This window comes from Pagrus major, chromosome 8, assembly GCF_040436345.1.
Source record: "Pagrus major chromosome 8, Pma_NU_1.0".
In the NCBI taxonomy this organism is placed as follows: Eukaryota; Metazoa; Chordata; class Actinopteri; order Spariformes; family Sparidae; genus Pagrus; species Pagrus major.
The window spans coordinates 13,827,852-13,844,616 of NC_133222.1; the positions used below are offsets into that span (position 1 = coordinate 13,827,852).

Genomic DNA, 16,765 nt, shown 5'->3' on the forward strand with positions numbered 1-16,765 from the left:
CACCAGCTCAGGGGACAAAAGCCCTTTTAAACGCGCTTGTCTGTGGCAAAGTACTTCCCAGCATCATAATGATCTTCAACTTACATTCACTTTTTTTGTGCAGAAATTGTTTCCACTGCAAAATAACATTTAACATAAGGATTAAATTATACTTTAAAACAACGTCCTGCTCATTGTCTTGGTGGGAAAACAAAAAACAAAGACACAAATCTGGATGACAAAGTCAGACGAGCAGCCACAGACTTTCTCAGGAAATTGTTATTTACTATAAAAGCCTTGATTGAAAAGAGTTTTGAGCAGAATTCATTATTTAAGTGTTAGGTCGGCTGTACTGGGATGAGCCACTGGGTGGTGCTGTTTCACCACCTGCAAAAGCATCTAGATCTTTCTAGCTATTAAAATGGTTCAGGGAAAACACAGGGTCATAATATGAAGGTGTGCTGAGGTGATGTGATGGTAGCAATTGTGACGTCTTTCACACCATCACATCAGTGGTTTCAGATGTGGTTAGTTGCCTCAAACACACACCACACCTTTAAAGTGACTCTGCATTACCAATGTTGTAAACTGGCTTACAACACAGACAAAGATGAGCAAGACTGCATTTAGAGGAGTGTGTCACTGACACATGCACAAACAGTAGAGCAGAAAACTGAGGCTGAAGCATGGGTATGCAACACAACTTTATTGAAACTCTTGAAGCAACATCAATTTACAAACAAGGAAACGGGAGCTCATTGAACATAAAATCCTTTTTAGAACCAAAATGACAGAAAAGAACTGAGAAAGGGAATAAACTCCCATGGATTGGACCAGCAGTGGCAGGTGCATTTTTTTTATACAAAAAATAACTTATGAAATCTTTCAAGTTTACAGGAATATTGTAACACACAGCGCATGTAAATCAATGATTAGATTCACAGCTTTGCTTGTGTGTTAAAACTTTAAATGATTTAATATTTCCAAATATCAAAGCAGGCATTACTTTGATTTAAGAGAGACAGGAATAATACCACTGATGAAGAACAAAGAAAAGAGAACATGAGTGAGCTGGGGCAAATGCATTCTTGAATTTTGAATTTTCAGTGTGGTGCAAGTTAAGTCAGTCACAGTCATTATGAAAGGCCTTCTCAGGATCGTATTGCCTGAGTGCTGCCTCTTGACACGCCTCTGGGTCCCTGACCAGCTCCTCGCTTGTAGTTCTGTTGGTAACCATCCTTGAGCAACAGAGGAAATAAAGATATTTTAGAAACTACTCCCACAGACAGCAAAGACGACACAAACAAAGCTAGTGTGAGCTCTGAATGCTTCTTTCATACCCTCTGATAATTTCCATTTGAGTAATCCCGGGGTGTGTTGAACTGAGTCGGTCCATAACCGGAGTTTGGAGTGTTGGCAAAGGGAGGACGATAACCATCATAGCCACCTGAAAAAAGGAACATTTTAGAGTTAAGATTTGTTTCTTAGAGACTCAGACTTTCAGTCAGATTTTTTTGGCAATAGGGGCAATCTGTCCAATTTAGATCATGATCGATCTTTAAGGCATCCATAATCTTGTACTTGTCCTAAAAATCATAAAGGTTGCGATAGTTAATGTCCTCTTAGTTCTGCTTCCAGACTTTACATAACCTATACTGCCCTAATGAAGGCCTTAATGGCTGAAACACGTAGGCATGTTTTTACTATTGTTGTGATTCAACAGCCATGATTAATTAAAGGCTTTTTAACTCATTACCCTCTTGAGTGCCACAGACTTTTTCTACGATTTACATAACCTTATTGACTAGCGGATCCACGCTACATGAACACAGCAAATGAGTAATGTAGTCAACTAGATGGCCATGCTGCTTGGACAAATTAGCTCACGTGGCTCTTCCTTTGGTGATGCATTGTTTACAATCAATCGTGAGTTATAGCAAGGAGTTTGCACCAGGAAATAAATCTTCAATGCTATATTGTGTTTTAAAAAGGGCACAAATGTAGAAATTCATAGGCTATTTCAAATTTGGCTGCAGTCTAGAGGGCATTCCAAATTTGAGAAAAAGATTGGAATTTATATTGTGGATCATGAGTGTGATAACAGATCGGCCACCCCTAGATGGCAATTAAAAAAAAACCCAACATTTAATGAATCTAAATTGATTCAGAACAGCGTCAAATTCAAGCTGCTGTAAGTGTAGTTTTCTTATTAAAATAAGTGTTAAATAGCTCAATATTCAAACAGTAATCACTGTCATGGAGCGTTTGGTCAGTAACCTATGTGAAGAAAACTAAGAGGCAAAGAGAGCTGCCTTGAAAATAAAAGGAGGGGACTGCAACTGCAAAACAGGAAGTTTGCTAAAACGACAAAAACAATTATAGCATCTTTAATGTAAATGCAACTGTAGCATAAGGTCCACTATTCACAGAGGGTGAAGTGCACTTCCTGTTCATTGTTCTTAAAAACACTAATATATTTACTGGGTTGTCATCTTTAATTCAAGAAAATAAAGCTTGTAAAAGTTGTAGAGAGGTTGTTCTCATGTGAGATTTGACAGAATCTTTTTTTCTCCTCTTACCTCAAAAGAGTGAGGAAATAATAACAAAGCAAAACTTTTACAACAACGAGACCAGAACGCTGCCCTCCATTATGTTTATCTTCTTTCATTCATGCTAAAATAGGTAACATAGGTACAAAAATTGAAATCGATGAGAAATGATATTTCACTGTAAAATTGATAACACATGTATGACTGAGGCTTTAATAAAATAAAAGTATACTTTCCAACTGAGCAACGCCACTTCTTTCTGTAAATGTCTTATTATATATCTAAATAAAGCCATTTAGTAACTGACACCTACTTACTGTATGTCCGAATGACAAAAAAAACATTACTGCTGAGATGGAACCACCAACATTAAATGGCTTGAGTGAAATGAATGGAACCATTTGTGGCTGTGAGTCGTGATTTTACCTCTGAATCCATTCGATGAGCCTCTGTAGCCGTTGATCATGCCCCTGGCGTTGCGAGGTCCACCTCGAGACATCCCTCTGCTGTTGTAGAAGGACTGAGGCTGCCTGCCGAAGCCTGGGCCCTGCTGGGAAGGCTGCGGATGGCCACCTGACTGGTCTTGGGAATGGAAGGCACCAACTACTAAAAAAGCCCAAAAGAGTTGGCATGTCAATCTCCAGTCAAAATCTAACATACAGTATTTAAATAAAGGAGTTTTAACTGTAACATAATGTCAGAGAGAAAAATCTGCCACAATCAATCCAGTTAGTAAATAATGGGAAAATAAACAGTGAAAATCTTCCCACCAGACTGCAGTTGTTCTGACTGCATCTCTGTCTGCTCCACAGGATGCTGCGACTGGCTGTTGAAGGCTTGGTTGTAGCTGTTCTGGTATTGGTTGGCCTGGTTCAAAGCCTCTGTCTCACTCGCCGGCGGGACCGGGGCATTGAGGTTGAACACCTGAGGGGGCGAACAAGGGCCACATTGTGGTGAAGCCAAAACCAGAGGAAAGGTCACAGGCTCATTAGGAGTAAAGTCCATTACTAACAATTTCCTGGATAAAGCTGCTTCACTACAAACCAACACAACTGCATATGACTTTGGCACATGGCACTTCAGGACTCCTAATGGAAGTTATTAATGCTCCACTTTGATTCCACTGGCAGTGACGCACAAAGTCCTGCAAAGACCTTTTTATCTACATGACTGGCCAGATATTCAGCTCTTTGACTTGAATGAAATGGTTATAACACAGGCATTATTTGATAGCGAGTAATTCTTCAGTAAGTTTGAACAATGAGGACTTGGGTGCCATCACCCCGGTCTTACTGTCTGCATTGACTGGAATGGAGCTGCGTTGACATTGATGCCACTGCTGTGAGGAGTTTTGGAAACAGGCTGGAAAACCTGCGTTTGAGAGGCAGGTGGGAGAGCTGTAGAGGGTGGAGGCTGCTCCGACGACAAGGACAGGGAGGCCTGTTGAAGAGGGGAAACATAACCCAAGTTGCATTAACATTTTTTTCCTACAGTGTGGGAAATAGATGTCACTTATATTTAAGTACAGGGTTCATAATTCAAATTCTTTACATTTTCTTGGCAGGTGTTAATTAAATATGACGTGTGCTGATAGCTGAGCTCACGTCTTCTGCGTTTCCCAACCTACAATTAAACACTTGCACCAGGTGAGCATTTAACATGCCGATTCCAGTATGTTTAGACTCCTTATACTTATTACTTTCAGTCAGCTCAATTCAGGACTAAGGCTGGGTTTCGGTATATAAGCCAATACAGTATCTTATTATCCAAGTTACTGTCTATCTAATTGTATGTCTATTTCTGTGTACTAGAGGTATATGTACACATACTTGACCAATAAAAGTAGATTCTGATTGCTTTGGGGTATATGGAAAGTCTTTAAATAAATCTAAATATATAAAGCTGCACAACTCAGGTTAAATAAGACATTTGTCCAAGTTAGAAACAAAGAAAGTATCCTTAAATAAATCTGATAAAATAATAAGAAACAAGCTTAAGAATCTGAACAAGCATTAGACACTCGAGTAACAATAAAGTTGTCGCTACTCAAGGCAACAAATGCTTTTTCTTCTTTTTACTTGACCAGAATTTTATTCTTGGCAGCTTGGAGGACCTTAAAACACCATTTAGATTCTCATCGTCATAAATAATACGTAAAATTCTAAAGCAAATTGAACTTAACGGTTAACAGAAAAAATAATTACAACCACAAAAATATCTCACATTATTAGTGCGCATATTGATTTTTTCTCAGTTTATAACCAGCAAATTCATCCTGTTGAACATTTGTCAAATACAACATATTTAATGAATGAAAATGTGATCCTTTAAGTCACAAAGGGACTCTTACAGAGCAGCTGGGTTTACCTGGATGGGGTCGATGGATTCTGTTGGGGGTCGAGGATCTGGCGTGTGTGAGGTCTGATACATGGGGGGCGGAGTTGGAGAGACGATAGGAACCTGAGAGCATTGAGAGTAAAAATTATTTGTTAAAATCTCTTCAGGGTGGCGACACAATCAGCACTGTCGGTTTAATTTTGATGTCTTACTTGTGTGGGCTCAGGTTGGACAGGAACAGTGTTGGGTTGCGATAGCCGGGACTCTGGGTGAACTAGGAAGATTTGAGTATTGCACCTTAGTAAACCAGAAAACCCATTTCAAGCCTTCAAGTGTAACATTTACACCTTTTACATGATATCAGAACTGAGTTTCTTTGTAAGACTCACCTGGAGGACACACCATCTGTGTCAAGTCCATGTTCTGAGCAGGTTTCATAGGTTGCGCTGAGACAATGGCAGGGTCAATGGGCTGTCCGTCAAACTCCAGCATAGAGTCCTGAGAGCAGAGAAGCGGTGAGCACCATGTTTCATTTCTACAGTCAAAAGTCATTCCGAGCACCAAGTCCTCACCTGCATGAAGTTGTATGTTCCTTGCATCTGTGCCATCAAGTCCTGCACCACCTGCTTCCTGACCATGGGGTCAGAAGGCGGCGCAGGAGACGCCAAGTTCAGGGGGTGGGTCTCCATGGCAACAGGGGAAGCTGCAGACTGCACAGGCGGCTGCTGCATGGCACTGACTGCCTGAGAGTGAAGACGGATACAACAGGTGAATAAAAAACTGGAGGATGGACTGTAAACTAGTTTATAGGCGATTAGACGCTACCTGAGGGTTTATATTCACATCGTTTGTTAATTGAAACATCATAGCTGATAATTAAACATGTAATTTGTGTCCAGTGTAGAATTTTTTCAGTGCCTTGAACATAAACATCCTTGGCACAAAAACCTGGACTTGTCACAGCAAATCACATGCTGCAGACTTATGATGAGGGATCACACCATCAGAGGGTGTTCAGACACCTGCCTGACAGACAGAAGAGCCTCCTACATACAGTGACGTCAGATTAGTTTGATGCTTTCCAGGCCAATAATTGCTCAAAATTTTGCCCCCAAACTGATAAAAAAAAGACACCCAAATATTAACATTATTCAATATGAAATAATTAAACAACAATTCAAATGTTGATGTGCTCTAGAACTCAGTAACAAAACAAAAAACAATAGTTTTTTATGTAATTAAGTTAACTGCTACAAGCCTTGACAGTAGCCTGAAGTTCCCCTCTCACTCACACACACACACACACACACACAAAAAGAAAGAAACAAAGCAAAAGAGACAAGAATGCACACAATCCCATGCTGTCAAAAAGCAGAACAAACAACAATGTTGCAAGCATAGTGGTTTCTGTTACAATCAAAATACAGATGTGCATAAACATAAAAGCTCCGGTGTGTTTTTAAAGATGGCCAAATCGTACATATTGCACCTTTAAACTGTTGAGCATGAATTGTGTCAAGGTTGCCAACAAGTGTTCCTGACTACATCTATAGTTAACACCGTACTGTATGAGTTATAAAACAGGGTACACTGTGGTCTTTCCAATCATGTGGCTGCAGCCCTCACAACAATCATTTGCAGGATTCTGCCAATCTGAGTCCGAGTCAGTAAAAATCAAATATTGGCCAACTGGATCAAACATCTGACAAATATTTGTCTACTCTGTACTCAGACCGGAAAAAGGCAAAAAAACCTTTCAAAACAAGTCACGAACATCTGATATGATGCACTTACTTATCTAAACATCACAAGAAAATACAGATGTCATGTGGCTGCATTAGGTAGCATACAATATTTCACATTCTCAAAATATTGTCTGAAGGATGACAATCTGCATGCACTGAAGTTCTTAATAGTTTGAATTTAAACATCCTCCTTTACAAACTCTGCAAGTTACAAACTACTTACAAATCATGTGATGATTAATCCAAGTCCTGTAAAGGTTTTTTGACATCTCTTGAAATTTTGCAGTTTTTCTAAAAAATTAGCTCAATTTATATATTTTTTAAATGTGCTTGATGATTAGGATCTACTTCCGCCTGAAATAACTGAAACAGTAATATGGACCTATGCCCCAGCAGCTGAAGTGTGACTCATATTAAAATGGAGGTTATTTGAGGCCAGATTGCTTCAAGGATGCAATAAACATTAGAATCAAAGAAGCTAAGCAAATAATCAAGAAAACAAAGGAAGTAAAAAGTCTTCAATTGCAGAAAAACATCCTGCAGCATACCTCTGTTTCCGTGGTCCACTCATCCCCCTGCTCCTTCTCACTGCCGCTGTAAGTACTGTCTGGAATGAACTGTCTGTTTACAAACTGGAGAGGGAAAAAAAACAACATCAGCACCACACTGAAAAGTAATATAATCAGCGTGAACTTCACTGGAAAGGGTAAATTAATCTCACCTCTGTCGTTTCCACCGCGATGGGTTCTGTGAACTCCTCAATTATTTCAGTTTCTGTAAAGAGAAAAACAAGTCAGAGAATGCAACGCTGATCTTTTTATTGCTTGATTACATTAGCATCTTAAAAATTGACAGTTTCCTTCAGTATGACTTCAGAGACCTGGATCAACAGTCTGCTCTTCTGCTTCTGACGATTCAGCTACTACTGCTGCTGCTGCTGCTGCTGCTGCTGCTGCTGCTGCTGCTCCTGCCACCGCTGAGGCTGCCTCTTCCTCTTCTTCCTCCTCGCACACGCCGTTTTGGTGAGCTGGAACGCGGTCAAAGTACCCGCTCAGCAGAACCTGGTCCAAAGTCTCTCTCAGTGCCTTGTCTATAAGACAGATAACGTGGTAAGCAATTTGTTGGAAAGTCAAGCCATTAAAACAGACATTCAATCACAATTTTAAGATAGTTGAAATGAGGAATAAGGCCATGTGACCTTTGTAAGAAGTTGAGCTAGCCAGAATGTAAACACTGGTACAATCAAAGCCAAATACATTGTTTTTTTTTAGGACACAAATTCAACACTGTGGCCGGGGCACACATCAAATCTAAATATCCTCAGTAACATTCACAGTGATCATTACTAGATTGAGCAACAGTTACAGCTAGAAATCAAAAGAACAAAATCTGTAGGTATCACTTTGACACACAAACACTCAGCTTATTTACATGAGCTTCCATGAGCGACAGTTGCATGACAACATAAGCAATGAAACCTGCTACTGTCGACACATTTTGTTTAAATGTCATAATTAATAACAGTGTCAGGTTCTGGCCTGTGATAGACGGAAAAGTTCATTTCAGGCTGACGCTGAGATTTCATTTCAGGCTGACGCTGAGATTTCATTTCAAAGCAATTATCGGCAATTAATGATGGCTGCCGATATCATCGTGCATCCCTCGAGTGACCACGTTGCCAAGAGTAAGCAGCCAATTGAGAAAATGTGTTTCAGGGCCAAACTGCCATAAAGCAACAGTCACATGAAAAAATATTAGACGTGGGCGTAAAATATCTAAATTGCTGACAGACTAGATTAGAAATATGCCACAAGAACACAATCATGGTTTCTAATTCACTAGAAAACACCAGAAGAGTCCTTAAGCTAGGTCAGGCATTTCAACTTTTGGCCCTTCAGGCAAAGCAGGTCAATGTTCTTTCCTTTACTGCCTCGTGCTTCAGGCCAAGAAGTCTGCTGCTGCCTGGTTAAATATCACCCTGAGTCACCAACAAGTGAGACGTCCTCGCTGAGGTGAAAGGGGTTGGCTGGTGTCACTACAGTGAACTGGGTCACCAGTATCCTAATGTGGCTCCAGAGATCTGACCAGTGGAACCACAGGCGACTGAGCCACTGGCACCCTGCCCTGCTGCTGAGTCAGGATAAGCCCACAGCGCTCAGCCCCCAAGCAGAATGCAGCAGTGCGAGTCCTGAGGCCAGATTGCTGAGAATGCAGTACGCCAATATCCCCAAGCCCTGATTATTCACATCAGAGCACCGCACACATGCTGCATTAACAAAATACAATGCACATGCTACATTAACATATTAAGACTGGCTAATGGCCGAGAAGAACCGTCTGACAAGGAGGTTTTGTGTGGAGCATTTCCCATCTCTATTTACCTTTCCTTGGGATCACTGAAAAGGATGTGACAAAGTATTTATTGCCAGCTTCAACACAATAAAAAGCTTGTTGATAATTGCTGTGTCACTAACCATGTGATATAATGTCCTGCCAACAATTTTCACCACCAGCTGGGCATATAAATAAAGCCAAAGTTTGTATTGAACAAACAAACCCAATTTAGCTGTAAATTACAGTAGAGCTGCAACTACTAAATATTTCAATATTGATTAACCTGCCAATTATTTTCTCTATAAATTGATTCATCCTTGGTCTATAAAGTGTCCCATCAGTGTTCCAGACCCCAAGTTAACATCTTCAAATCATCTGTTTTGTCCATCAACCATGCCAAGATCCTATCATAGAAGTCCAAGAAAACCACTGAATAATTATATTTGACAAGTGGGAACCACTGGATTTTTTCAATCCTTTGTCTTAAAAATATACTTGCATTAATAAACTGATTATCAAAATAGCTGCAGATTAATTCTCTATTGAAGGACTGATTGATCAATCAACTAATTGTTGCAGCTGTTTGACCAAAAACACTGAGCTCTACTGCTTGCAGCCATTTGTAGACTCCAAGTTAGATTTGACTTACATGTCGTTCCAACCACAGTCTTGTCCTTCCCTTCCAGCAGGTCCCAGAGGTGCATAGATGCTTCTTCATACTGGTCAACCAACCTGCAAGTGTAGAGAGAAGTTGTATGAATACCCTTGTTAAAAAAGGCAAGAAGTAGTAGTAGAAGAAGTCATCTGCCTGTCAGATATTAATGCCTTAAACCAACCTGATGTTTTGGTCACGGTCTGGCCCCACTAACTTGTAGAACTCATCGAAAGCTGTGAGGTCTGCATCTGTTAGAAGCGGTGAGCCGCTAACTCCCTGCTTCAGGTCCTGCCGCACAGTGTCTTCTCCCAGCCGGTCCAGGAGGAACTGCAGCTCCAGAACCGTCTTCAGCCTCCTCTGCTCTGCCTCCTCCCGCTGTAGCTGCTCCCTCCTCGCAGACTTCTTCACCACCTTCTGAAGCTAATGATAATATGGGTGAGCCACAAAAAGTTAAGTTACTACAAGATCAAGGTGGAGGGAACATTTTTAGAAAACCCAAGTCATCCTTACATCTTGTCCCATTGCGATGAACGTCTTGTGCAACTCACGGGCAAATTCCAAGTTATTCATAACTTCCTGGTATTTGGATAGGGCCTCCTAAAAAGAGAAAAGAAAATTAGATGTTTCACACATTGTTAGGTTGTGAAATCTTTGTATGAATAACACTACATATAGTTTATGTACAAAACGATGAAGTGTACCCACCAGCTGGTCAGCATTGAGACACTCCCCGCTATTCTTCCTGACTTGATAATCATCCAGTTTGCTCTGTAATACAACATCAAAAATGCAGCCAACTGTTATGAATCGTGACACATTACATAGAGAGATTACATAGAGAGAGCTTTAGTCTTGTAGGTCACTTCAGCTTTCAGACACCTATCAGGCCTCATAGTATACACAACAAAGATGTAGCCACACTTTTTTGGGGGGGTTTTTAAATCAGGTGGGATCCTGAAAAAATGGATATTGAGAGTACTCACCTTTTTCTTCTCCATGTTGCGGGCCTTCTTATCGATGACACCCAGCACTTGCTTCAAGACTTCGGACTGTCCAAGACTGCCCATTGACCCTGGAGCGGATCCCACATCTGGGCTGACAGACTGCAGAGGTCCATTTGCATTCATCACTGAGGGCATCTAGAAATAAAAGTGTGAGAGGTTACCTTCTGAGATGCCTTCAACAATTACATAAGTTCATCAGCAAAGAATCGATAGAAAATGGCATCAGCATTAGTTGAAACACTCTAATAAATGCTGCATGATGACTATTAAGGACTGGCTCAAGAGATCAAGACTGAAGCTTACGCTTCTTTTCATTATCGATTATTTTCTCAGTTTAATTAGTCAGCTGGTCCTTTAGTGTCAGACAGTAATAGAAATGCACCGATCAGATACTCTGGATTGGTATCCATTGGAGCAGATACCATTCCTTTGTCATTATACATTGCATTTATTCAACCACAGCAGGCCCCTGACTCAGCTTTAAGAGCCACAGAAATCACTGGCCTCATGTTACCTTACATAAAAATGACTCCAGTTGATTTCATGCAGCGAAGCATACAGATTTTAAATTTACAGAAAAGAACACTGATACTTGATTAGTAAAAAGTATCAGCCAATATCCTTAGTTGAGGTGGTGTGAGGAGAGATAAGGTTGGACACAACAGTACATCACAATTTTCCCAACTCAAACCTACATTTTCAATTGTTTACATTGTTTTTGTTTTATCTGACAATCACTCAAAAACCCGAGTACATTAATTTCCAACACAAAGTTAAATGAACCACAAATGATTCGCACAGAAGAAATAACCATTAAAATGTTTGCATGTAGATTAAATGATTACATTTTCAAAAAAGCCGACATCGTCAGATGAATGATACAGTGGACCTAGATAAACACATTGACAGATAGACGTCAGAGAGATTACCTATGTATTGTCAAGAGTAAAATATGTAATGAGTAACTATAACGTTGTACGGAATAAAGAAGGAAGTACCAGCGGTTGAGGTGGGATTTAAATAGCGAAAGTAAAGCAGAACCGGTAAGTGTCTATTACATGTGGTGCGAATTTAATATGCAAGGTGTAACAACACACAGTACAAACATTAAGTATAGCTTCGTAACAAAATAAGTCACCAAGTCAGACTGTACCCATAAGCCCCAAAACTATTTCCATCACAGAAATTGGCTAACTTTGTATAAACTGTGTGTAAAGTAGACCGAGCACGTCTCTGAATCCCGTATATCTCCTCATCGAAATATGTTCATTATAACTTCAGCTACGAGCTCTGTTGTCCAGAGAAGGCCTAGCAGCTCGCCGGTGTTATCTCTGAGGTTTGTTAAAATGGCCCTGGCCGCACTTCCATTAGCACAGACCATTGACTTAGCATCTTCACGCATTGCTAGCTTGGTTGTCTAGTGGCTACAGCGACGCGTGCTAACTAGCAGCCGGCCGGGAGCCTCGTTCCCTTGATAGCACGGCTCCTGGTTCACCCACCTTGTTGTTATATATCCACAGGGGAGCTTGCTAGCGAATTTTACGAATCGGCCAAGTTGTTATTATTGTTGTGTTGCTTTATTTTCTCTTTCACTGTAGTGTGGGATCCGCCCCGCCGGCCTCACCGACAACTGAGACGGTTCGAAAGACGGAGAAACTCTTTATAAAGGCGAAGGTCCGTTTTCGGCTGTCGAAAATATGCCTGAAAAAATAAACTACTAAAACAACCCGTATTAGAGGATACGTTTATTAAAAAACATGTTCATTTCCAGCACACACGTTCTATTTCAACTGTTTAATAAATGTTTAACTTTGCTGCGATTTAACATTATAAAGTTGCTATTTTTGATCAGGCAATAAATTCACCAGCCCCTTGGCAGAAAATCTGCACAATCATTAGCTTTGATTAGGCTATCCTATCTCTATCTCTATGCCATATACAGTATTTTGTTCTGCTGCAGCTGTCCCATCGCATTGTAGACACTGGCATGTGTTGGTGACAGCTGTCTCTCTACATGACAATGGCATATTTCACACATCAGTTTGCTGTTCAAGTTCACCAAGGAAATAGGCATTTAAATATCAGAAGATGACTATCACTGAAAAAAAGTTTGAAGTTAAGTTAAAGTTAGTTGCTGTAGGACAAAGTCCAAATCGAGAAGCCAGACACACTATTAAAACCAAAATATGGATATTTTAAAGTAAAAATTAAACAAATTTCAATGACTATCAGTGAATAATAAATGCACAATAAATACATTTGTGTCACAACAACAACAACAACAATAAGAAGAAGAAGATAAGAAGGTGAAATGAAATCCAGAATTATGAATGATCTGAGTAAGTGTCTAGATTAAACTATTCTGTCTTAGAGAAAATTTTGATATTTAAAGTTTCACCATTGTTGGAAGTTTTTAGAAAACTCTTTCCGCTTTCTACATTTTCAGACTATCTGGGATGGTTAAAGCAATTATAAAGCAAAGTTAACCATAATAATATATACATGGTACAATAGTTTGAATCACCAAACCTGCAGGGTTTGCAAGAGCCCCAACTGTTACACCGTATGAGGAAAAGTGCACAGAATGTTTAGCCTGTTAGTCTGAATGATAAGTGATTGTGCAGATAAAGCACTGAACCTGAAATAATTGCAGCAAAATAGACGTTTATATGTTGAGTTATAACTGAGAGGTGTTACAGGGTTTCATAACCCTTTCTAGCCTAGCTTTAAAGTCTCTATCAGCACTAAACTATTTTATCAAAATCACAATGTTCAGTATTTGCTATTATAAGGTTAAAATTTAGAACATATCAAACAAATATCAATCAGCCAGTTTTTAAACTACATATCGATCTGCATCTCCTGCATCTCTGCTGTCCTGACTCCAAGGTTGACGAGCTCTGCAGTACACTTTTTATTCAATTTAAAGACAAAGTTCCAATGTTTACCATATTAAGAATTCATCAGATAAATATGTCTTATAATAAGCTGAGCAAGCACTTAAGTAAATTCTCAGATATACAGTATGCAAGAAAAACAAGCTGGTTGAGCTGATTTTTCTTATTTATGTCAGTAGGTGGCAGTAAAGCTCAGCAGTCTGATCAACAACAAGTAAAACTGGAGGGAAACTCAGCATATGTAAAGCCTCTGACCCTGTAATATGTAGACCTACTATCTATTTTATAAATTGTCTGATATATTTATTATATTAAGACAAAATGTACTAAAACATACTCATACACACACAGCACATACAGTACGCTACACATACTGATTAAATGCTAAAAAAGTCCCCAACTCAAAACAACAGACTGTATCTTCGGAAAATATCTTTGAGACCGCTTATTTCTGTTTTTACTTCAACTTTGAGCACAAATTTTACATCAGTGTCTAACGGGAAGCAAACTGTCCAGAAGAATGTGACACCAGCTTTCTTTTGTTTGCCGAATACAGGAAGCAGTTAACATGGCTGCGTAGCTTTTTGATTGCACTGTTCCACTGAAAGTGTTTTCTTTCAGGGATAATACTGATTATGTGAAGTTCCCCAGGGTGAGTGAAGCTCCCTTTCAACGAGTGAGTCATTTCCGCAGCCTGCTGTATTTCAATCAAACAGCAACACTGAACACAATCCACCAGCCATTTTCTGAAAGAATTCCAGGGTGGTTCCTCGTCTGACCTCTGACCTTTACACCATGACATTTTAAAACTTACAATGAATTTCATAGTTCTCTTATTGAATAGTGATCAGCAAAACATTTCCACCTTCGTAGACCTGTTACAGTCTAATTATCACGTCACTTTAGATTAGGCAGGAAGTGGTCAGTTTTGCTATTGCTGTCCAAGAATTTGTGCTATCAAAGAGTCAACAATACGTCCAGGGTCCTCTTATTTCAGGAAATGAGCCTGCAAGCCTGTGTCCAGACAGTCCATGACTATGGATTACCATTTTTGTTCCACTAATAATTAGGAGATCTATTTAATGGGAAGTCTCTAATGATTTCGCAAGATGGTGGGATCCCGCCACAGTCTTGATAAACTTTGTGTAACTTGTGATGAATTAACATTACTTGCTGAATGATGAGAGAAGGGAGCACGAGCTGTTTGGTAGAATTTCACTGTTTGCTTTGTGCTGACGCTCATTTTCCAGCTGCCCTCAAATTCCACACTGCTTTCAACTCCATAATGCTCTCAGTACCAAACAGGCAAAACAGGAAGCTGGACATGAGTGACACCACTTCCCACAAGGTTGTCTACATTCTTAACTGTTTGCTCCCCAAATTCTACCTTAGACGGGAAAGAAGCAGGAAAATGTTGCCTGAACAGCCCATAACATAACATGAATGATGAAACATTTCAGATTGAGACATGAAGCTTGCATCTCCTTACTGGTGACATTTAGGAAGCTTAAAGACGCAGATAAGGCTTTTACCGCCTAATGCCAACGAGTTTTTATGGTGCACTGTAAGCCTTGTTGCACCTATCATACTGAACCATCTGGAGCTGAGCTGTCTATCTGGGAAGCCAAGAGGGGTGCCATCATGTATTAGAGGAGGGGTAGGAAGTGAATGCAGCGTGCACCAACCCCCCCCCAGGAAAGCTTCATCTCTGCATGCCAGTTGCACATCCTCTGGGCTTTCTCAGTCAACTCCACAGGAAACAGTCGATGACTCCGGTGTCATATCATACTGACTTTCTCTTCTTTCTGTTTTGCATTGGGTTGAGACATCATGGTGCCAACGTGTAATTTCTATTAAGCTCTTCAAACCCCACAGAGCTTCAGTTGGGTTCATCATGGCAAAGCAAACTAACGCTGTACAAATCCACTAAACTTTATAACTTTACACCAGACAGGCTGAACAACAAATGAAAAAAATTATGCATAGGAATATGCAAGTCATAGAAATATCATCTGGGGATTGAATATATTGATAACTAGAATAGGTAGAGCGCACACCTCTGCCAAGGCCTTTTGGACTCATAGATGTAAAGGATAGGTCATGATTTTTGACCAGCGACTGGAAATAACGTGATACCACCGTGGGAGATGGGGGTTGTCAAACTTCGAATCATCGTCGAATAGTTCCCACTGACTATCGATGAGCATTTTTGCTTGAAATGCCCATCCCTAATAGATACCAGACACGTAAATCCACCAGATTTTTTTTTCCATCAAGATCCATGCATTATACCCTGAGTAAATTAACAAAAATGTTGAAAAAGTAAAAAAATCCTGGGTCTGTCCCTTTATATGGATCCACACCTAAAGTTAATTAGGTTTATTTTGGGCCGAGACCCGTCCTCCATCCAAGTTTTGTGGGAATTCGTTCAATACTTTATTTGTAATCCTGCTGACAAACCAACAAACCAACAAATGGTCACGGGTGAAAACATATCCTCCTCCACTTTAGTGACACTGAGACTGAAACTTCATTATTGACCTTAGAAACAGAAATTGACAGAAACTTAATCGCTATTCTGTGGCTATTCTTTCAAAAATCTTCCTCAGCAGATGGAATTTGTCAAGAAAACAGAAACATAGACATCCATATATTCATTTTTAATCCAACATGGACAAGAAATCCTTAAAGTGCTAATAAACAAGTAAATTGGAACATCTACTTTTTCGTGACAACTGGGCAAACTCACCTCAGTTGAGGAAGATCATGTGAAATGATGGAAAAGCTCTGGATCAGGTATGGAGTGGATCTTCTGGTGAGATTGCTGTTATGCCTATACCCTAACTGAGGGAAGTTAACGTGGGATATTAGTGTTCAAGCCACCGCAGCTCTCCCACTGTGCTGTTGTACGAAGGCAGTGGGTGAACATCTTGTTCCTAAAATGTTTTCCATTTGAAGGACACGTAGTTTAGAGTTTTATCTCTGTCAAGCTGCTCTGCTTTCTGTGCAGCTGGCACAACACAGTGCCATGCTCACCTTGCTCTTGGGCCTTCTCAGCTTGGTATCTATCCAGTGAGCCTACACAGTCCAACAGCTGTCTAGCCGAGGGATGCTTTCAGCTTGAATTTAGAGTTTGCCTGCGATCTTCCTCTGATGCATCTGGCTGAGGAGCCGACTGTGGCTGCTGGAGTTGAGGTGCTTTATCTCCCTCCCCAGTCCAACTGCTGCCTGTGTCCCTCCCTCCTGCAGGCTTCCCCGAGGCACT

General features: G+C 40.3%; 1 protein-coding gene across 2 annotated transcripts; it reads right to left on the bottom strand.

Moving 5' to 3' along the window:
* Positions 1 to 670: 670 nt before the first annotated feature.
* caprin1b (cell cycle associated protein 1b) lies at positions 671 to 12,250 on the bottom strand. 2 transcript variants are annotated; one of them, XM_073471394.1, is made up of 18 exons: positions 12,103 to 12,250; positions 10,583 to 10,738; positions 10,305 to 10,367; positions 10,110 to 10,196; positions 9,781 to 10,019; positions 9,594 to 9,676; positions 7,491 to 7,700; positions 7,332 to 7,384; positions 7,159 to 7,242; positions 5,438 to 5,608; positions 5,255 to 5,363; positions 5,078 to 5,139; positions 4,896 to 4,988; positions 3,822 to 3,968; positions 3,299 to 3,452; positions 2,955 to 3,134; positions 1,320 to 1,426; positions 671 to 1,217 (listed from the first exon to the last, which is right to left on the bottom strand). In XM_073471394.1, exons 2-18 carry the CDS (start codon positions 10,736 to 10,738, stop codon positions 1,131 to 1,133), a joined length of 2,085 nt encoding a protein of 694 aa, XP_073327495.1. In that variant the 5' UTR covers positions 12,103 to 12,250; the 3' UTR covers positions 671 to 1,130. The 2 variants fall into 2 exon arrangements, with proteins under 2 accessions (XP_073327495.1, XP_073327496.1); XM_073471395.1 differs by having other exon boundaries at positions 2,955 to 3,131; positions 12,103 to 12,193.
* Positions 12,251 to 16,765: the final 4,515 nt, after the last annotated feature.